The sequence below is a fragment of the Lissotriton helveticus genome, chromosome 2_2, assembly GCF_964261635.1.
Source record: "Lissotriton helveticus chromosome 2_2, aLisHel1.1, whole genome shotgun sequence".
Lineage (NCBI taxonomy): Eukaryota > Metazoa > Chordata > Amphibia > Caudata > Salamandridae > Lissotriton > Lissotriton helveticus.
In genome coordinates, this window is record NC_136060.1 from 342,406,886 (window position 1) to 342,430,251 (window position 23,366).

The 23,366-nt window shown below is 45.5% G+C and overlaps 1 protein-coding gene across 2 annotated transcripts in view; it reads right to left on the reverse strand.

Annotated features, from left to right (window-relative positions):
• Positions 1–23,366, reverse strand: part of PPP2R2C (protein phosphatase 2 regulatory subunit Bgamma) — a 597,242-nt gene that overhangs the window by 273,335 nt on the left and 300,541 nt on the right. For both annotated transcript variants that reach the window (XM_078678502.1, XM_078678501.1), the window contains one exon: positions 9,067–9,244. In XM_078678502.1, the coding sequence (XP_078534628.1) occupies positions 9,067–9,244 (178 nt within the window). The remainder of the gene's footprint in view (positions 1–9,066; positions 9,245–23,366) is intronic.

A 23,366-nucleotide genomic window follows, 5' to 3' on the forward strand; every position in this document is an offset into this window, starting at 1 on the left:
TAGGTCCGCTTTGATCTGTGTGCACCGCCGGGGTCGCACCGCCCTCCAGCCTCCGATCCAAGTCGCACAACCAGGGTCGCACCTTGTGCCTCCTGTCGTGCTGCTAATGATTAGGCGCCTTCCGCTGTCCCGTGCCGGTGAAGGAGCCCGGGGAGCCGCTCCGGCGGTCCCTCAGCCTGGCCTCAGACCCCGGCCTCGCGTAGCAGGTGGGCCGCTCCGCTGCTCCGGACCTCCGGGCACGAGGCTCCGCCCCCTCCGGGGACCGGGAGCCCGGCACCGATCAGCTCTTCCTCTCTCCCTCTCTCGGTCCGAAGCGCCACACCCTAGTGACCGGGGGGGGGGGGGAGCACTGGTATCGCCGCTCCTCTCACCCGTCTCCGGCTCTCCGCAGCGCTCCGCTCCCTCAGCTCCCGTCCGGGCCGGCAATGCCACCGATACGGGTATCTCGCAGGCGGGTCCCCTCGCCGCCGGGCGGTCGGCCCCGCCGGACACTGCACCGGGGGTGTACCCTGAACACCAGACGCCCCACAAGAGCTCCGGGGGTCTCGCCAAACAAAGCTATGTAGGGCCTGGGGACGGAGGGGGCACGAAGCACGTCCTACTCCGTCACCATCTTGGCCACGCCCCCGGTCCCCCATTTTTTAATCTCCTGAGTGGATACTGTCAGCGGTGGGATAGTATAATCCACGCCAGAGAGGGAGGAACACCACCCAGAATAAGAAAAGATTGTTTCTGCTATCGATTTGTGATGCTTTCTTGATTGCAAAGGTGGGGCTCGCTGAGAAAGGATGTGATGCGGGGCAGATCCCTTGGTATCCTGTATCCAGTAGGAGACTTGGAAAGGCCGCTCCCTTCCTCGCATGTTATGTTATTTTAACTAATAACATGCATGAATCACCACAGGAGGGGCATCAGACCATCACTGCTTCTTCATCGCGCAACAGCGTAACTATCTTGAAACTGTCCACTGGGTCGCAGGTCCGTGATGCCACTGCCTAGTACTACATGGGACTAATGGCCAATTTTAAACGTGCCCCTGAACAGAAAGGAAGTTCGATATGTAATCCTGTTCAGAACAAGCATTACAAATTGGTAGTAAAAGGTAGTTTGCAGGATGTTTTTTACCCTATGAATGGTGTGGTCTGTTTACAATGACTAGTTGGCAATATGTGCTTTCCGTTGTCCACATGAACAAGCCTTGGGGTCAAGAAAAGTGTGGCCACTAGTAGGTGCCACAGTGACTAACTGCCTTTCAACTGGACTTCACTACAGCTGGACTAATTTTTGAGACCAGACATTTGGATGTTGGGTGCAATCACCAAGGAAAGTTGCAAGTTATTGGTTTGATTGGCCAAGTAATTTTAAGTCACATGGATCTAAAAAATGGTCACAAGCAGTTGTGTCATTTAGTAAAAATCTTTTGTCGAAAGCAATGTAGCATCACGCACCATTTGAACCTCTGCTGAGGAGACCACAGAAAGAGACATGATATGGTCTTTGCTCCACGGACAGAACAGGCAAGTACATTATGGGTGCTTATTTTTAAAATTGCAATAGTAATTTTGATTTCATGCCATGGCTGAAAAGCTGCTCACAAGACTTGAAAGAAAATGCTGAAAAGCCAAAAATGGTGACCCTGTTCTAAATTGTCATTTGGTCTGATGCTACAGATTCCATCCTTTTTTCCCTGATGCTGATGCTGGTGGCTGACTCTGAAAGTGCCCTGAGCTATGCTAACCAGAACTAAGGCCAGTTCTTTATCCTCTCAAGGCAATATGTTAATTGAAATACTTATAATAGGCAAAACAGCCTACCTGTACATCCCTAGTATATGGTAGGGTATGTAGGTTTAGAGACCCAGGAGACTTTATGCACTTATGTGTGCACTGCTGTGGTGTCTGATGTCATTTTAAAACCAGGCTTCCCTTACAGGCTGATTTTAAAATAAAACTGTGCCCAACTTCGACTTTAGAATTAAAAGCACCTCCAAAGTCCAAACCTACCATTGTAATACTTATATGTCATCTCTAAGGTCTGCCCTAGGTGCCTCAGGAGTAGGGTGTATAGTCATAAAAAGCAGGGACAATATAAAAGATGCTTTGAATGCCCTGGTAAGAAAATACAGCCCAAAGGCAATTTTCCCTATTGTAGTTCTGCTAGCCCCATAGGCTAACAAGGAAAGGCTTTATTGAACTTAATGAAGTCTAATATTTGATTGGAGTTAGCAAGACATATCATTCATACTATTAAATTGTTACCTTAAACCTAACAACTTGCCCAGGTTGGAGTTAATACAACTATTACAGGAAAGTGGTTTTGGAACGTACTATCCTGATGGTACCTAAAGCAGTCATGTAGATGCCTCCTCTGATTGGTCAGCCTTTGGCAGCCTTTCAGCTCCTCCCTGAATAGGTGTGAAGTAGCCTGGGGCTGAAGAAATACAGTCATTTGATGGAAGGAGCTCTTCATGAGAAGTCAGGGAAAGGAAGGGGCCTGGGTACATAAACTGGACTTCAAAGGCAGAAGCCTTTGCAGAAAACAGACGCCATAGGACCCACAACACCCCTCCACTTCCTTGCTCTGTAGACAGAGGGGAGCCCTTTAATTAGATGAGGAGAAGGGCTGGAAGGGGAGTATAGTCAGTCAGTCAATCAAAGCACACCTTAAGGTTGAGTTACACAGACACACATACCAAGGAGAGATTTTCTCCATTTAGATTTTTGGGAGAATGTTGCATTCTATGCCAAACATATGGCACACTTCACAGGAAGTGGTCATAGCATAGGAAGGTAGCCTATTGGTTAGAGTGCTCCCTCCTCCTGCCAGCCCATAATTGAGACTAAATATGAAAGAACTGCATGAGCTCTTCGGATCACTGCCTGGAAAAGTAGAGAAGAAGGACTGCCCTGCTGCACCCCTGACTGCACCAAAGAAAGGGTTGCTCTGTGAAAGACTGCACCCACAAGGCTCCACAAAGAAAGGACTGTGCCTGACTCCAAAGAGAAAGGAGTGGACTTTCGGATCAGCAACAGGTACTAAGGAGCTGAAAAAGTCACCTGCAAGGCCAGAGAAAGGACACCCCAGCTGGCCAGCGGAACTGGTCTTGTCCTGGACTGTGCAAGTACATAGTGGGAGATGGAGTCCTAGCCCCCAAGTGGTAAACCAAAGCCATCTGAACCATTGGCCAGTACTTGAGAACACTTATATGCCCATTTAAACCAGGAAACAGCTGGCAGCCTCACACAGCCTCGCCGCTCAACTGCCAGCTACATTAAAACCAACAAGAAGCCTCACAAACTCTCTCTGCAAAACTTCATTGGAAAGACATAAGGTGCAATACTCAGCAGCCTAACTTGGTTCTGTGCCCGTCCGGCACTCCATCGTGGTCAGCCTGAACTTGTGACCTTATCCCTCTCCAACACGACCAGATACCCTTAGTTGGCGCTTTGCGCCCTCTGCTGCTATTTTAAATCTTTAGAAATTTACATCTCTAGTTCCCAACATTGGTTTTTTTTCGTATTAATTTTGTTTTAAAGATAAAAATATTCTCTATGTTTGTAAATTGTGAGGGATTTATATTATGTTGTGCCTTTAACTTGTTTACTGTTTCCGTGGTATTAAATTCTTTACACATACCTGGCTAAGTTAAGGCTGTCCACACATTTGCTAAGCTACCAAGGGTTGAGCAAAGATTAATTAACTAAGACTTGACTGGACCTGTTAGTGATTGTGGTGTTATTACTAGCTGAGGATGACTGCCCCTAACTCCTAATAACCCACTTTCCAACATCAATAAACACTGTTATCCTTTAAAAACTTTTATTTATATATGTGTCTAGAGGCATGAGGCTACTTTGTAGTACTCAGCAGTCAAGTAGTGCGGATAACAAACGGAATAGATCTTGTCGACGTCTCACGGGGTCTACTCAACAGTGGTCAGGAATAACGGGGTCTACTGAACAGTGGTCAGGAATATAAAAACATGTACGTCTTTGATCACAGTTGATAAAGCGCCATCGACCCCTCATGAGTTCTATTGCACCGGACCAGGAAGATAAATGTTCCTGATAGAAGAAAGTGTCTGGTTGATGCCTCATAGGGCCCATTGAACCTGGCCAGAAAGATGAAAGACCGGCTCATACTAGATTGGGCCTGTACACTTTTAGAAGGGGTGGTTACAATGTTGTATAGTGACATTCAATACAGCCTTTGATCCGCTGTGCCTTTTTTAAAAGGGCATCCACACAAAGTGTGTCCAGACATAAATTAATTATGGCCTTCATGTACAAATTCGAACACAAAGAAGAGTTATCTTGAAGAAGAATGACATTCGGCTGAGCGTCGCTATAGGATAACATATGATAAAAGAGAATTCAGTAGTCCGTCCTAGTAGTGGGAATCTCTATAAACAGGCGTTGTTCTTTGCCAGTGTCCTTCAATATTTGGCTGATACAAATTTTGCCAACAGGAATAATCCATCCGCAATTTGCACTATAGATTTTATGAAACACGGGTAATGCTTAGATATTATTTAATTTGAAATCCCATGTTTCCCCGGGATGTTACCTTGTAGGATCCACTCTATATAATGTAAGATATTTGATTATAAGAAGAACCAGGGGTACTTCTGTAATTAACCTAATCACCGGGGGCAATAGCGTGGAATTTCTCTATTAGAACAGGGCAGCAACATCCTGATCCGTATTGATCTCATAGAGAAAGGCACAATTACTTGGAGAGTGCCGAAGACACAGAAGGAGGGATGCTGTTACCATAGCAATGCCACAGCAGACACTAGAATGAAATCATTTTCTGGACAGGAAATGAAAGCGGTTCAAGTGTTAAGACCCACACAGGCAGCCATGTACAGAATCTGAGGATATTGTCCCAGAAACGCCTGGTGCCTTAAGATACCCCGCAGGGACGCGGCATGAAGAATATAGGTGGAACGCATGCACTGGGCATGTTCCCTCCTATAAGGCATTAATGATAATTGTCTGCAGGCAGAGCACGAAGACTGTGTGGAGTGAGTGGTATCCTTTGTCTCATTCAGGTCTCAGCATCACATATCAGCTGTAGTAAAGCGCCCAGTCCCTTCAACCTCCTACATACTTCTTTTACTGTTGAAAATCTTAATTTGTGGAACCCCAAATCCCTGCTTGAGTTATAATTAAAAGCTACGATTTATATATTGTAATAGACAAACACACACCCAATGAAAGCACGTGCATATGTGATAGTAACATGAAAATGTGCTAAAAAAGCTCATAGAGACGCGATCTGCCCCTTCCTCCAATAATGCTGCCAAAATGGTAATTGTCCCGAATGATTGCTGTTCAGACTGTTCAAAGAGTCTTCCTTATAATTAGCATCCCGTGTGAAGCTGAGCATTAATGAGCGCTGGCATAACCATGGCAACAGGATAAACATCTAGGGCCCGGTTTCCAAAGGCAGTTGTAAATTACAACATTGGGAAAGATAAGATAAGTCTATGGTTAATCATAGTTTACAGCTATTTAGCTTATTCATAAAGCTGTTTTACTGAAGCATCTGCATGTTTCCAGGAGTAAGTCAATGACATTCGCCTCAAAAACCCATCTATATCTATTTCATTACCTCCAGGTATGCATAGATTCTGCTTTGCATAAGGTTCGAAAATCAGAATATTTTCTTTTCTTTGTATTAAGATTCATTTCATGATACGTTCTCCATATTCCTTGTAAATACTAGAATAACAAGTCCCATACTTCCTGAATTTGCTTTTTAGGTTTAGCTTATATGGGCTTAAATTGTGGGAAATTAATTTGCAAATATTTGTGTCTTGCTGCTGAGTGGGATCCACAACATTTGCATAATAATTCCCTGACTGATCCACTGATACATCAGAATTAGGACTACTCCCGCTTTTACAATGACGGTGGTAGTCAATCCATGACTAACAATGTTAAATTGTCCCCCTCAGCTTGTTTCATATTATAAGTAATATATGCGAAAAATTAAACAGCACTGTGTTTAGAATCTACAGACGAGGATAAGCCTTATATTTGTCACAATCACAAACAACAAAATAACAAGTGTGTTTATAGAGAAGAAGTATTCCTAAAGATGGCCAAAAAAACATGATAGGTGCTATGTTGAATAGTAGATAGAGGGTCATGGTATCCATCTTACTCCTATGCGTTTTTCTGTGCACAGTGTGGCATCCTGCTTTTCTGAACTTCACAACATACACCTGTGGCTTCTGTGTCCCATATACCATGGAATCTAAAAATAGCTTGCAGCCTCTAGTATTTTATGTGATGCAGAAACCACAAAAGACATGTGGTCTTCAGAGTAGGTGTGATGTGGAGTTTACAAACAACTCGTCAACCACCATGATGCAGTAAGTGTGGAGTCTACAAAATGGTGACCCCATCCGAGGAGACATGTCACTCACAGACTGCACATAACACCACAAGAACTCTTGTACCACTCCGGGCATCTGCAAAAGGTCTGCAGCCGAGATGTATGCAGTGTGAACTTTAAAAAAGAGATGAGCATCCTCTGAGACGAATAATCCGGGATTCCAACAATGAGAGGTCCCCCGATGCCTAGGGGCGGGGGGCCTTTAGTGGCATTTCGTGCGTGAGGCGAGAGAGAGGCTGGGCCAGTGTACCGCTGGTTAAGGGGTGTGGGAGGGGTCACAAGGAAATATGAGAATACAGGGCAGGCTGGTAGAGCGTCACTTAGGTGCGCAGGCGACACGACCCCTCCTCTCCAGGGAAGGTGATAAGAGCACCGAACACAAGGGAGAAGCAGGGCAGGACTGGCTACCGGGCAGTTGTGTGTGCTGCCGAGCTAGGGGCTAATTTCTCTGTAGTGGGGGCTTATTTCGTTGATGCGGACCTGCAGGTCGCCATCAACGAAATTAGCCCCCAGCATGGCAGCACACACAACTGCCCGGTAGCCAGTCCGTCCCTGGGGAGATGCCCTCTTTGTACTCTCGCCTTGGGCGCCCAGCGGGTCCCAGCCAGAAGCAAGTTACCCACCCACCCATCCCTGTGTTTAAAGGTAGAACTGGCAGGGTCCCGGGCAAGGAAAATGGCGGGGACTCCTTTTGGCGGGGACTGGCCTAATCCTGGAACAGGGAGGCAGTCCATGGGGGCTCCGGGCTGGCGGGAGAGGGGGCCGTCTTGCTGGTGGTCCTGGATTCTCCAGCCCTACCCGAGATGCCAGTGCTTGGAGGAAGCAACTTTGCGAGAGCTGGTGCGCAGTAAAAGGTGCAAAGGAGTGCCCTGGTGGCCGCGTCTAGGGAGTAGACGACGGGTAGTTACCTCAAATGGAAGCAATGGAGGTGAGTTGTGGCCTGCTGGTACAACCCACACCCCGAGGGGCTCTGGAGATCCTGAATTGTAAATACAATTGTAACCTGCGGTTCAAATGAATATTGCTTAACACAATGTTTATCAATGTGTGTTGTTTTGGTGATAAAAGTTGGTCGAATGTTGACAGTGCATCAACAAATAAAGATGACTTTATGAAAACTAATAAAGACTACGCAGTGAAGACCAACCCCTGGTATGGTGCCTTTTGTGGTGGGAAAGGGGGGCAGAGTTTTGTGGGGCGAATCGCATGTGATATGCCTACTATGATCTTTAACATCCTGGACAGGGTTATGTAAAAATGCCTAAGTCTGCTCCACAACTGAACTCGAGAAACAGGAGGAAATCGAGCCTGAATAGTGCAGTGGGTGCAAACTGCCTAAAACTGGTGGTGCTCTGAAATGTCCGCCTGAACTTTGCCCTTTTTTGCCTGTTATAGATGGGTGGAGAGCTGACAAAAATGGTGGATTTGTGCTGTGACTTGCATCCGCGCCATGTGGCCAAAAAGAACCTCAGATGCATCCATGCAACGTGTAGAAAACACATATATCTCAGCCCTACGTTTTGTAGGCATGTTGCATGCCGTCCACACTCCACATAGGAGCTGGAGGCTCCAGACCCTTGTACCTCGAGGGCGTCAAAGAACCCACAAACATTACGGTGGGACAATAGCTGCTCAACAGCCTGAAACTGTGAACAATAGATGCAGTTTAAAATGCATGTCAGATGAAAAGTTTTGTATTAGAGATGCAATACCAGTTTATGCCGTGCTGGTCGACGGGAGTGTGGCAGGGTGAAAGAAAAAAAGCCTCAATTTGATTAGACAAGTTCAATCACATCTACCCTTCCCCTGGGGGATTTATATGACCTCAGAATCCCCTTGTTCTGGCTAACCAATCACTTTGTCAAACACAAATCAATATTCACCGCTTTATCTGGATGGTTGCCCAATGAGGTTGTCCACCCTCTGGCTCATTGTGTAGGATTTCAGCCTTTCCTCTATTGCCATGATTACATGTAATGAAAGAAAGTAACGCGTGGCCCGAGCGTCTATTTACCACCTGCTCACATTACTATATGTATTCAGAAGAACTGCATGGACTAGGGGATTCCGTGGGATTTTACGACATATATATATATATATATAATATGTGTATATATGTATATATATGTGTATAAATGTATACATATGTATATATCTGTATATATATATGTGTATATATATGTATATATACACATATATATATACATATATACATATATATACACATATATATATACATATATACATATATATATATATATATATATATATACACACACATACACACACACATATATATATATATATATATATATATATATATATATATATATATATATATATATATATATATAATATGTGTATATATATAACATACTAAAAGTATTTGAATTCCTACAAAGTTAAGACTTCGTGGATTTCTGCTGCTTCCTCAATGCCCCTCTTCCACCTCCACCCCTGGTCTGGGGACATCCATGTTCTCAGCTCCAACTCAATACTTACTACTCCTCCCCCACGTCTTCCTCCTCCCACTCCTTACAGATCAGAGTTACTGAACATCATCTAACACAGCGGTTGAACCGTTGCAAGTCACCAGTATATGCCACCTCTGTGCTTGCACGCGCGCTCCCTGGACGTCGCCCCCATCAGTGTAAAGGATACTGAAGCTGCGGTCCGTGATGCCCAGATGCCAGAGGTTAATCCGCAGATCATCGGCGGACATGTACGTTTCACAGTCGCTGTTAACAGAAATGGAGTTGACATGATAGGTGTGACCATTAGCAAAGATCCTCCGGGGGCTCACTTCCACCATCAGATCCATCGGCTTCAGCACAGGCACCTGCAGGAGGAAGAGACAACAACGTCAACACGGCCTGGACAGACATCCAGCTCTAAATAGCACTGAAATGAAAGATGCCTCGAGCGCGGATTAAAAATGGAACCACAAGTGTCCATCATTAGCTGTGTGTGCTCAGGGCCCTGTCGCCTGCGTGGTTTAGCTTTCATTTATTCAAGAACTATGTAAATAAATGTATGAGGTGCTCTGAAGAATATAGTGGGTCAGATTAACGAAAACAATTGCTATGAGTTGGTGTGACTTACTCCTGTGGTACTCCTGGCTTACTCCTGATGTGAGTAAATTGGGGGTACTATAAATCACATAAACCACAGCAAAATCGTTTCAAATCGGGTCTGAAATGCTTCCATCAGAACATGCCTACGCTTAAGGTGACATTTCACATCCCAAGGGCGTATTTTGTTTTTAATGTTATTAAAACTTTGGGACAGGGAGGACGATTAGCACTTCATAGCAAAACAGGTACATTTTATAGGGGTTGCCGAGGCACACAATTGCTGAGAAATTGGGTAGGCACCCTGCGCCTGGAAGCCCCTCCCCAAGTGGTTCTTCTGGTTGTAGAATTTGACCTCCAAGTCCCTCAACTCTGACTATGGTTAATGGGCTGGGGCTATATCTGAGCATACTAGAGGCTTAAATTGTGATGTCATATGCTTTTTCCCAAACATGCCCTAATTATTAGAGTTCTAGAAGATGAATGGAACATATTGTGGGGATTTCATATGTACAGGTGATTGATTTTTGGTTGTGTACTTGTATAGATGCTGTGAGACTTGCTCCATCAACAGATCAACATCTTTCAAGGTCTGAGGGAGTATTTTGTTTAAAAAACACTCAATGGGCCCATTCCATAAAAAATTTCCATCTTGATAATTCATTATTTAACAGAACTATTGCAGAAGAAGAAGGATGCACAGGAGAGGAATTAAGGACAGTAATGTGACAAAAGCCGTAAAATGGGTCCATGTGACATGGTTTAGTGTTGTAGTGCAAAATATCGCCCCTGGTACCCAGGTATGGGTGACCGGTATGGGTCACCACTGGTTCACAGCTCTTAGGTCATCATAAAATAACCGGGATGTTACCTGTGGTTGATAGAGGTTATGTTATCTTATGTTTAGAAATGGGAATCATGGGTGGCTGAGATATGCTCCCAGGCCAGGCAGGAACCCTCACTCTAGTCAGGGTAACCCAGATACACACAAAGAGATAACCTGTCTTCACCATCTAGTAACTTGGTACAGATCAGTCAGGCTTATCTAAAAAGGCAATGTGTAAGTATTTGTGCAACACATACACACAGTAACACAGCGATTACTCCACAAAAATCCCCACACAGGTATAGAAAAATAGATTATTATATTCTGAACAAAACAAGACAAAAACAACAAAAATTCAATATATAGAACTTGAGTAATTGCGTTTCAAAGGAATTAATGCAGTCAAGGGCTTAGAAGCAAGTAGCGCTTAAAAGTATACTTTAGGTTGAGCTGGGCAGGGACAAATTCAGAGTTCGGGTGACTGTGATGGAGTCAATTCCAAAGATGGGTGCCAGAGTCGAGAGGCGCTGAGTGATGTGCCAAATTCTTCCACGCAGTCGATGGGAGGTGTAAATCTCATGAAGCTGTAACGGCGGTGATACGCTTTCCTATGCGTCGATCTCTGGAGGCAAATCTCTGGGTCCCATGCGATGTGCCGATTTTACTCCTGCAACCGGGTCCATGCGCTGGTTCTGCTAAATGCAGGTAGGAGATGCGTTGAAATCCATGTTGCAAGTATCTGGACCACTTCCAGTGAGCCAGGAGCAGTAGCAGGGGTAAAGACTTTGATATCCCTGAGTCTCAAGAAATAGGAGGCAAGCCAACATGCCCTTGGAGATCACTTGCAGTGAAGGCACAGTCTGGCTCTCTTTCAGTTTACTCAGAGAGCAACAAGCAGTAGGGAGACAAAAAGAAAAACAGGCTTTCCAGATCAGCATTCCAGTTGAGTCCTTTAGCAGCACATCAGTTCTTCTGGCACAGCTTCAGTAACAGGTCCAAGAGTATCTGATTTTAGGGGGTCAGAGACCTAATACTTATACCCAAAAGTGTCTTTGATGGGGGGATGATTTCAAAGCTGCTCTCTGAAGCTCACAATGATCCCTTTCAACTCAGTCCTGTCTGCCAAGCAATCTGTGGGGGGTAATCAGTTTTTAGTGTGGGGACAGGTCACTGCCTATTCAAGTGAAGTGCTAGCCCTTCCCGTCCATTCTGCCCAGGTAAGGTAATAAGAATGCATATGTATGTAGATGGGTACTGAGACACACCTATCCTTCCTGTTTTGTGGCTGTCTAGAGGAAATGCACTAAGTGTAACTGTCACCCACCCCAGACGTGTATTGGAGATAGGCTGTCAGGCACACAGACCAGTTAGCGCAGAGAAATGTCTACTTTCTAAAAGGGGCTACAAGCCCACCAGTAGCTTTTAACTGACAGGCCCTGGGTATATGTATACCACTTTACAAGGGACTTACAAGTAAGTTTCATCTGCCAAACAGGTGTAAACCAATTATACCATGTTTGGAGAAAAGAGCACTTGCACTTTAGCACTGGTCTGCAGTGGTAAAGTGCTCAGAGTCCTAAAGGCAGCACAAGCTAGGTCAGAAAAACAGGAGGAATGCAAAAAGTATTTGGGTGACTCTTCAGTGATGGCCATTTTTCTACAGTTATGTTATATAGATTTTTATAGCCCAGCTTATCACCTGGTAGGCTATCCAGGTACTGGAGCAGGAAGTTCTCATACAGAGTAGACACTGAAAGACTGTCACGAGCCACATTTAAGCCCATCCGCTCCATGGTTGTAAATGTGATGAGACACTATTATCTTCGTCAGTTTCTTAAAAGGATACCGTGACTGGATATAGGTTGAGCTGTGGAAGTGCCTGCAGGTAGACTATAACTCTATTGTACATATTGAAGTAGAGAAAAAGCTTTGAATATTGGCGCATTGATGAGTATACTTCTGACTTCAAAAATGCTTTGTGAATCAGCACCTATGTCCAAAGCTATTTCATACTAACTTTCTTTATATAGTGCTCCATAATAAAGTTTGGCTTTTTCTAAAGGCCAGATGTACAAAGGGTTTTTGCTTACCCCGTGATTCAGTAACTCAGCGGTGTTGTGAACTCTAAAACGCTTTTTTGAATGTACTGAGCCAATTTTACAATTTGGAAAAGCTTTTCTAAATTATAATATGGGATTAGGAAATCATTAGGTATTGCTATGAGGAAGAGTTGTGTTAAAGGCATCTCTTCCAAATACTGATCTTTATGTTATGTGTGAAAGTTTTGCGACTAAAATCCAGCCAGTCGTAAAACATTAATATTTTACCATCAACTCAAAGTAAGTGGTAAGCCATTCACAAATGGTAATGGGGTCCCATGGGGACCACTTCCCCTTTCTGAAAAAAATGTTTTTTATGAGTAGGCAGTGGTCTATGGGAGGTGTCCCTTTAAGGAAAATGAACTTCATTAAACAAAAAAGAAAGATTGCTTTAATTAAAAGCAATCACCAACATGGTGGTCTCCTGACCGCAGCAGGCCACCATCCTTGTGATTGTGGACAAAGGTAGAGGGTCACAATTATTGACCTACCTAATGGATATTTATGAGGTAGGTAAAATTGCGAAACACTACAATTCTGTATTTTGTGAATTGACCTATTAGTACAGAGGCCATTTGAAGAATACAAATGATTCATGAAGTCGGTGATCAAATAGTGATTACTTTTTCATTTTCGTTTTTTCCAAATAAGAGATCACAAATTGTGAATCATATTAGTAGAAAATTTACGATTTCTTATTAGGAGTCTTTGTACAAGAGACCCTGCATGCTAAAAAATATTCGGTTTTACGCTTAAGCAGTTTACTGGTGGTACGCAATTTACTAAGCTTAAAAGGATGGCAGGCCGTGTTGCCAGAAATTACATAGGTTACCTTTCAGTTATAGCAAATGTCAGTGGTGAGCATCTAACTCCATGTGCCAGCCTCCTTCAATACAATAGTTACTGATATCTGAAGAAGACCTAATTGATATTGTACATAGTAATCCACCATTGATATATATTATTGAGCTGGTACAATAAAAGGTATGAAAACCTCAAGTATTTCTATATATCATGTTAGAATATGAACAGTTTCTATTATTTTGTTATTTCACTTCAGTAGACGTTATTTCTACTATCAGTGCACTTAGGCTAAATTTTGTAAGTTGAATACCATATATTAATAGTAATTTGTTTTTAACCAGCACTTTGCTTCATACCGTGCTTCTTTTGACATCAGATTTCTCATACTGGAAAGGGAAAATTAGTAGGAATATGAATCTTCAAATTTCATTAGCCTTTCTACTGATCCATTAATAATTCTTCATTTCTTTCATTACGTCTTACTTTCCTGCTTCAATCTTTATGAAACGAACTGTGTGTCCCTGTCGGGCATGATAGTAGTAGTGGCGAAGCCTTTTTATCCTAATTTAATTCAAATATTATTAATAAATTGAAGCACTGCTTGAAAGCTTTAACATACTCACCGAGAAGTGCCTTTTATCACCTTAGAATACAATACTTCATTTACAATTTTATTACAATTGTGATAGAGGAAAAGTGAGTTCAGTTTATTTTATAAATGTATTGCGGTAAGACTTGTTACTACTTGTCATTTTATTATAGATAAACCTCATGACAACCATGATGCTTCAGTTTCTTTACAGATAAACAAGCTGGTCCCCAACAATTTACACCCTATGACGTTACTCACCATCGCGCAACCTTTGCTCCGCTAATCGTAATCGGACTACACCGAAACCATGATCCTCTTCAGATTTTGTGTCTTTTGGCAGCTAGGCTAATTCTATTTGAAAGCCTTACCATCTCTCATGTCTGCCTAGGGCTCAACACTTGGCATAGGGGGACCACCTCCCTGGTCCATGGTCTTTTGTGGTAGCCTAATGCCTTCTGGGGGTTGCTTTGCTTTCATTGAACTAAATTGACTAACACACCTGAAATCAGTGCTTTGTGGATGAAAAGGACAGGACAGTGTCTGTTATAACCCGATGTGAGGTGGTCACCCAAACTGCATTTCAAAATCACTTTGAAAGAACATCTACTAAAAACAGAAAAACAAACAGAATAGTTATGGTCTATTTTTTATTTACTAGGCCTCCTAGTAGCCAAATACACCTTCCGGGAGAATTAGTTTACAATGCCCTAAAGCTAGATTTTGTTCTCATCATTTATATATACAAATATATATATATATAGGGGAGAGGAGTTGGCCTAACGGCTAAGGCGCTCGACCTCGGACCTGGGGATCTGGGTTCGAGCCTCAGTAACGACGCCAAAAACCTCCTGTGATTCTGGGCAAATCACTTAATCTCCCTGTGCCTATAAAAAAAAAAGAGAAGTGTGTCTTCATGTAACGTAACTGGTGCTTTGTAAAGCGCTCTGATACCTGATTCGGTTCGGGTCTAGTTCGCGCTATATAAAACTCTGCAAAAATAAAATAAAAAAATCCAAACACAAGGGAGTAGCTAGAAAATTTAAATCCCACGCCCCCTCTTAAACCATACCTCTACGACGAGCACGCAAAGTGAGCAAACCTGACCTTACATAAAAGGTTTCTCTTTACCCTTTCATCCTACTTCTATCCATCTAGTCATCAATCCTTTCACCCATCTATCTGTCAATCCCCTCACCTTTCCATCCATCCAGCGCCCATCGAACATCTTTCCTTTCACCCCTGCATACATCCGTTCACACATTCTCTCTGTCCATTCGTCATTCTTCCATTCATTCATCCTATTATCACTCAATTTTTTTTCACTGTTTCACCCCTACGCGTGCTAATAACTTCACACGTGATTAGCGAGCTATAAAAACACCAACAACATAACATACACCCGTTTTGTTCAACACCTATCCATAGTTTCATTTATTCACTCCATCCTTTCAGCCTTTCACTCCATTATTTCACTCTACTATTCTTTCACCCATCTATCCTAATTTTGATCTTTTTTTATTTCCTTTCACTGTTCTTTCTTTCACTCTTACTTTTTCCTCCTGTTCATTCTTTACTTTATACCTATATTTTGTCTTGTGCTTTCAGTCTTTCTAATCTTTCTCTCATGCATACTTTTCCTTTCACTTTTCCTCTCTCTGTTTTGTCCCCTTTGTTCATCATTCCGCGATTTTCCTTTCCCTTTTTCCTTTGAGTAACACACCTGCCTCTGTCATGGTATTCCCTGTCCATTATTTTTAACATTTTGTCAGCAGACAGAAGAGCAGTGGCCTAGCAAGGGGGGAGTGGTCTGCCGTGGGCGGCACGAGTTTGGGGGCAGCGGCCGTTGCGGGCAGCAAACGCAAGAAGAGCTCTTACATGCGCCCGCCGCAGGACAGAAAACGTAGGGGCTGCCATGGGCAACCAGAAGTCTATCTATGCCTCTTCGGAAGAGACCCACAAATTAGTAATTAAGGTTTTATTGGGCTCACCAGTCCTGTGACAGTCCCCGCTTAAGCTGCTTAAGCGGTGGGTTCACTACGCCACTGTTCAAACTGATGTTTTTCATGATAACTAATCTGTCAAGTTCATCAAATCTAGGTTACAGATGTTACAAACAATATTCCTGATCAAACTAGTATGATAATGTAACTAACTAACTAAATAAAGTGTCCCCATATACATCCTGGTTGTTGTCAGCCAGGGGCGGCTCTAGGCTCACGGGGTGCGTAGGTAGGGGGCCCTGAAAGAGGGGGTCGGGGCGGAGCGCGGAGGCCAGTGAAGATGGGAGGGGGGGGGGGGGGTCAGGGTGTTTGGAAGTGGAACAGAGCCGGAGGCCGCCAAATCCCTGCCAGGGGCCGCCACGCAAATATGTATCCATCCTCAGAGGATTATTATATTAAGGATATATATTGGCGTGGTGGCCCTTGGGGTTTGGTGGCCCTGTGCAGGTGCACAGCTTGCACATGCCTTAGGCCGCCCCTGTGTCAGCCAATAGTGAGGAGACCCCTGGTTGTAACTGAAACAAGCTTTTCTTAATATTTCCATATACTTTTCCCAAAATGTCATACATGATCATATATTGCTGTGCCCATGCATATCAGTTAGCATCATTTAGGGGTTAGCAGGTTCAAAAAGCTGCTACTCCTGCCTTGTTTGGCATTGCTAGCACCGCCCTTTTTACCTCTAAACTCTTCAGTATTGTAACAGCTGGAACAAAAATCAAACTGAGCTCTAAAAATAAGGCATACTTTTGATATATTCACATCTAAAGCAGCAACGATAAGTTTGTTGAGGGGGTAAGGTTGGTAAGAAGGGTCAAACCTATGATGCTTGTGTGATGTTGCTCCCACTGTCCCTTGCATTTTGGGAATTCACCTCCATGTCCAAGTGGCTAATGCCTCCTTACTGCCCTTAGTGGTGCAGCAGCAAACTCAATTTTCTGCATGGTATACCAATATGGAGCATTGTTATCACAGCTGGAAAATTACTTCCTATGGTGTTTACCAGGTGACAGTTTACAGGAGCTGCTGTCTTCCCATTTGGATAGGTTGTCTGGGACGGCACACCTATCTTTCTCCGGGGCACAGAACGCTTGATCCCTGTTTTCATAGTCCCTCACTGTCTTTTGGTGTGTGTGCATACGTTGTAGATAAAAAGCCAGGATCCTACCAGAATCAACCCCTGAAGAACCATGTTGCCTAAAAAAAGCTGCTAAGTTGCCGCTACGAAACATAAAGAACACAGCTATGGAACAGGGAATAAAGAGCATCAAATGTTTAGGAGCCTTTTGTTTGTTGTATGGCCGTCCTGAACACTCAGAAGCGGTCGCTCCTCCTCACGCTGCTCACTAACCTACAGGCCAGACGGGTATCGTTACCACTAGACCACCGCAGTGAAGACGCATAATATATTTATTTATTATTCACCCTCGTGCGCCAGGTCGCTTTAACTAATTTGCATATTACTGTAGCGCTCGTGTCCCATAGCGCGCTGCAACGCTCTTACTATTTGTGCTGCCTGTATTAATTGTATTGTGCCTGATATTGTATTGTGCCTGATTGTGTCTTTATTTTCACCGCGTTTTTTCACACTCTCTGTGCCCCCAACCCGGTATCGCTTTTGTCTTACTGCCATTTTGCTCAGATTGTTGTTGTTGTCTTGCCTTCCCTCCCCGACTCTCCACCCCGCCTCCCGCCTCCCAGCTGCTCCTCCCTCCCACAGATCGTCAGGCTCCGCTCTCCCGATAGCTCTCTGTGACCGTCCTGAACACTCAGAAGCGGTCGCTGCTCCCTAACCTACAGGCCAGACGGGTATCGTTACCACTAGACCACCGCAGTGAAGACGCATAATATATTTATTTATTATTCACCCTCGTGCGCCAGGTCGCTTTAACTAATTTGCATATTACTGTAGCGCTAGTGTCCCATAGCGCGCTGCACCGCTCTTACTATTTGTGCTGCCTGTATTAATTGTATTGTGCCTGATATTGTATTGTGCCTGATTGTGTCTTTATTTTCACCGCGTTTTTTCACACTCTCTGTGCCCCCAACCCGGTATCGCTTTTGGCTTACTGCCATTTTGCTCAGATTGTTGTTGTTGTCTTGCCTTCCCTCCCCGACTCTCCACCCCGCCTCCCGCCTCCCAGCTGCTCCTCCCTCCCACAGATCGCCAGGCTCCGCTCTCCCGATAGCTCTCTGTGACCGTCCTGAACACTCAGAAGCGGTCGCTCCTCCTCACGCTGCTCCCTAACCTACAGGCCAGACGGGTATCGTTACCACTAGACCACCGCAGTGAAGACGCATAATATATTTATTTATTATTCACCCTCGTGCGCCAGGTCGCTTGAACTAATTTGCATATTACTGTAGCGCTAGTGTCCCATAGCGCGCTGCAACGCTCTTACTATTTGTGCTGCCTGTATTAATTGTATTGTGCCTGATATTGTATTGTGCCTGATTGTGTCTTTATTTTTACCGCGTTTTTTTCACACTCTCTGTGCCCCCAACCCGGTATCGCTTTTGGCTTACTGCCATTTTGCTCAGATTGTTGTTGTTGTCTTGCCTTCCCTCCCCGACTCTCCACCCCGCCTCCCGCCTCCCAGCTGCTCCTCCCTCCCACAGATCGTCAGGCTCCGCTCTCCCGATAGCTCTCTGTGACCGTCCTGAACACTCAGAAGCGGTCGCTCCTCCTCACGCTGCTCCCTAACCTACAGGCCAGACGGGTATCGTTAGCACTAGACCACCGCAGTGAAGACGCATAATATATTTATTTATTATTCACCCTCGTGCGCCAGGTCGCTTTAACTAATTTGCATATTACTGTAGCGCTCGTGTCCCATAGCGCGCTGCAACGCTCTTACTATTTGTGCTGCCTGTATTAATTGTATTGTGCCTGATATTGTATTGTGCCTGATTGTGTCTTTATTTTCACCGCGTTTTTTCACACTCTCTGTGCCCCCAACCCGGTATCGCTTTTGGCTTACTGCCATTTTGCTCAGATTGTTGTTGTTGTCTTGCCTTCCCTCCCCGACTCTCCACCCCGCCTCCCAGCTGCTCCTCCCTCCCACAGATCGTCAGGCTCCGCTCTCCCGATAGCTCTATGTGACCGTCCTGAACACTCAGAAGCGGTCGCTCCTCCTCACGCTGCTCCCTAACCTACAGGCCAGACGGGTATCGTTACCACTAGACCACCGCAGTGAAGACGCATAATATATTTATTTATTATTCACCCTCGTGCGCCAGGTCGCTTTAACTAATTTGCATATTACTGTAGCGCTAGTGTCCCATAGCGCGCTGCAACGCTCTTACTATTTGTGCTGCCTGTATTAATTGTATTGTGCCTGATATTGTATTGTGCCTGATTGTGTCTTTATTTTCACCGCGTTTTTTCACACTCTCTGTGCCCCCAACCCGGTATCGCTTTTGGCTTACTGCCATTTTGCTCAGATTGTTGTTGTTGTCTTGCCTTCCCTCCCCGACTCTCCACCCCGCCTCCCGCCTCCCAGCTGCTCCTCCCTCGCCCCTCCCCTTCACTTCCCGCATATGACAGATGCATTAGCGCGCAGCGTTCACGCGCAGCGGTCGCGCCCCATGCACGCCGAAGGTGCGCCAAAGGTAAGCTCATCTACGCCCGTCCGTGCCTGGACCGCGCCCAGCGCCAGACCCCGTGGCCCCCGCAAACCGAGCTCCTCCCGCATAACGTATGACGCCGCCACCCTCCTAGCCCTTAACCCCGGAAGCACACCACAATGCTTCGAAGCTGCCCCAGGACGTACCCACGGTCCCTTCGCCTGCCACTCCTGCAAATTCGCCTGCATCAAGACCCACACCAAATCCACTAACTCCAAACACAGCTCCGACTCTAACCACCTGAAATGCATCCTGCTGAACACCCGCTCGGTCCACAGACACGCCACTGAACTCTGGGACCTACTCGACACCGCTTCACCGGACATCGCCTTCCTTACAGAAACCTGGATGAACGCAGCATCAACACCCGACATCACCATAGCCATCCCGGACGCTTACAAGATCATCAGAAAAGACCGCACCAACCAAACAGGAGGAGGCATCGCCATCGTCCATAAGAACACCATCAGAATCACGACCAGCTTCGACGATAACCTTACACACACCGAACACCTCCACTTCCAGATCCACACCGACCCCAGGACCACACTTAGAGGCACCCTCATCTACAGACCACCAGGAACCCGTAAACAATTCAGCGAAGACATCACTGACTTCATCAGCCCACATGCCCTCGCTTCCGAGAACTACATTCTACTGGGAGACCTCAACTTCCACCTGGAAAAGAAAAACGACAACAACACCACCACCCTTCTGGACAACCTGGCCAACCTCGGACTCAAACAACTTGTTGACACCCCCACCCATGTAGCCGGACATACGCTCGACCCAATATTCACCTCCAGCAAACACATTTCCTTCGATCGCACCACAGCTCTCCATTGGACGGACCATAGTTGTGTTCACTTCAGCTACAAAACTACTTCGACCCACAACCGCCCACAACCTATTCCGCGAAGAAACTGGAACAAAATCACCACCGACCAACTCCTCACATCGCTCAACCAAAACCCTCCCGCCCTCTCATCGGACCCAAACCAAGCTGCTACCAAACTCAAACAATGGATCTCTCTCAGTGCTGAAGAATTAGCACCCTTGAAAAACCACCAAACCAAACAGGGTAGCAAAAAGGCCCCCTGATTCAACGATGACCTTAAGAAATCCAAGAAACTATGCCGTACTCTCGAGAAAACATGGAGAAAAAACCCAACCACTGACAACCTGACCTCCCTCAAGACAGCCACCCGCAAACACCACCAATTGATCCGATCCACCAAGAAATCAGCATTCAAGGATCGACTCGACAACAACGCCCATAACAGCAAGGAACTATTCAACATCGTCAAAGAATTTACCAACCCCACCGCAGCTTCAAACGACATTACTCCTTCCAAAGACCTCTGCGATTCGCTATCATCCTTCTTCTACAAAAAAATCGCCGATATACATAATAGCTTTGAGAACATTTCCAAAGAGCAGTCCACTCCACCCACCTCCGAACCTAAACCGCCCTCTAACAACCTTAGCGCCTGGAACCCAATCACCACTGAAGACACCATCCGCCTAATGAACTCCATCCATTCAGGCTCGCCAACCGACCCCTGTCCCCACCACATCTTCAACAAAGCAGACTCCATCATCGCACCCCATCTCCGTGATGTCATCAACTGCTCCTTCAACTCCGCTACCTTCCCAGACAGCTGGAAACACGCCGAACTCAGAGCCCTCCTGAAGAAACCCACAGCAGACCCCTCCGAACTTAAGAACTACCGCCCCATCTCCCTCCTCCCATTCCCTGTCAAAGTCATTGAGAAAGCCGTCAATAGCCAGCTCGCCGCCTTCCTCGAATCCAACAACTCCCTCGACACCTCACAGTCAGGCTTTCGAGCCAAACACAGCACCGAAACCGCCCTCATTGCAGCGACAGACGACATCCGAACACTACTAGACAACGGAGAAACAGTTGCCCTCATCCTACTCGACCTCTCCGCCGCCTTCGACACAGTCTGTCATAGCACCCTCATACAACGCCTCAGCAACATCGGCATACAAGGAAAAGCCTTGGACTGGATCATCTCGTTCCTCGCCGGGAGAACCCAGAGAGTCCGACTTCCCCCATTCAAATCAGAGGCCACCGAAGTCATCTGCAGAGTAATACAAGGATCATCACTCAGTCCCACCCTCTTCAACGTTTACATGAGCCCACTCGCATCCATCGCGCGACAACACAACCTCAACATCATCTCTTACGCTGACGACACCCAGCTGATCCTTTCCCTCACCAAAGACCCTAACACCGCCAAAACCAATCTTCACGAAGGCATGAAAGAAGTAGCCGAATGGATGAAAAACAGCCGCCTAAAACTTAACTCAGACAAAACGGAAGTCCTCATCCTAGGATCATCCTCCTCTGCCTGGGACGACTCTTGGTGGCCATCGGCCCTGGGCACAGCACCCATTCCCACAGACCACGCACGTAACCTAGGCTTCATCCTAGACTCCTCCCTCTCGATGACCAGACAAGTCAACGCCGTCTCTTCCTCATGCTTCAACGTACTTCGTATGCTCAAAAAAATCTTCTGTTGGATCCCCTCCGAGACAAGAAAGACTGTCACCCACGCACTGGTCACTAGCCGGCTGGACTATGGAAACATCCTCTACGCCGGAATCACAGCCAAATTACAGAAAAAACTCCAACGCATTCAAAACGCATCAGCCAGACTCATACTGGACATCCCCCGCCAAGATCACATTACCGGCCACCTGAAAGACCTCCACTGGCTTCCCGTCAACAAGAGAATAACGTTCCGTCTCCTCACCCACGCACACAAGGCCCTCTACAAACTAGGACCTGAATGCCTCAACACACGACTGTCCTTCTACACACCCACCCGCCAACTAAGATCCTCCAATCAAGCCCTCGCAGCAGTCCCGCGCATCCATAGATCCACCATGGGAGGAAGATCCTTCTCCTACTTGGCGGCCAAGACCTGGAATTCTCTCCCCACTCACCTCCGCCTTACACAGAACCACATATCCTTCAGAAAGGAACTCAAAACCTGGCTATTCGATAAATAATGCACCCCCTCCCCCAAGCGCCTTGAGACCCTCTGGGTGAGTAGTGCGCTATACAAATTCCTGAACTTGAACTTGCTAAGAATATCTCATTTTCCAACCCCAGATCAGAGAGGTCACAAAAAGCATTGTGGGGAGAGACAAAAACTCAGCCGCACACAATACAACTTTAAAGGTGGGATCCGCCTGGAGCTGGAGATCTCAAATATTTGCACATAGTCCTCAGCTGAATATCACCCACTCTGACACTTTTATAAGTGCCTATACAGAGCCAGAGCTCTGCACATATCAGTTAATTATGCAGTAACTCTAATGCAAAGGGTAACCCAATCCTACTATAATTTATGGATGTTAGTCGTACTGAGGGCTTTGTTTAGTTTAGCTTTGTCCCTTGGGAAACAATGGCCTACAGAGGCAGTCGCTGTGGCACTATTGGTGGCTCCTTTGAGAGTTGAGATGTATTATGCTGATGTTAGTATTGAGCAGCGCTGAAAAATTGATAGACGGGCTTGGTTGGACACACAACATTAAATATATTAGCAGGCTGATAAAGCAAGCAAGCTGCTGTATTGGTGTTCATCCAAGGAGGCGGTGGACAAGCTGCTAGCAGGGTCAGGAACCAATGGGGAGACTTGGATGTTTTTCTGAATGCCTAGATGTCTCTGGAATTTTATAAAAGGTTCTATAGCAGAGCGTGAGGTGATAGAAGCCTAATGGACTGCAGCGCTGAACTTCTGCTGTCTTGCTGCTTATTTTTCATATGTTTTAGCTGTTACAACTTTTAGTTTTTTATTGCCCCGTTTATCATTTTAGTTTCTCCTGTATTTCTTTTAACTGCTTGTTTGCACTATTAAATATGCCTATTCGCACATTTGCTCACTAATATTGAACTCACCATCGTGTTAA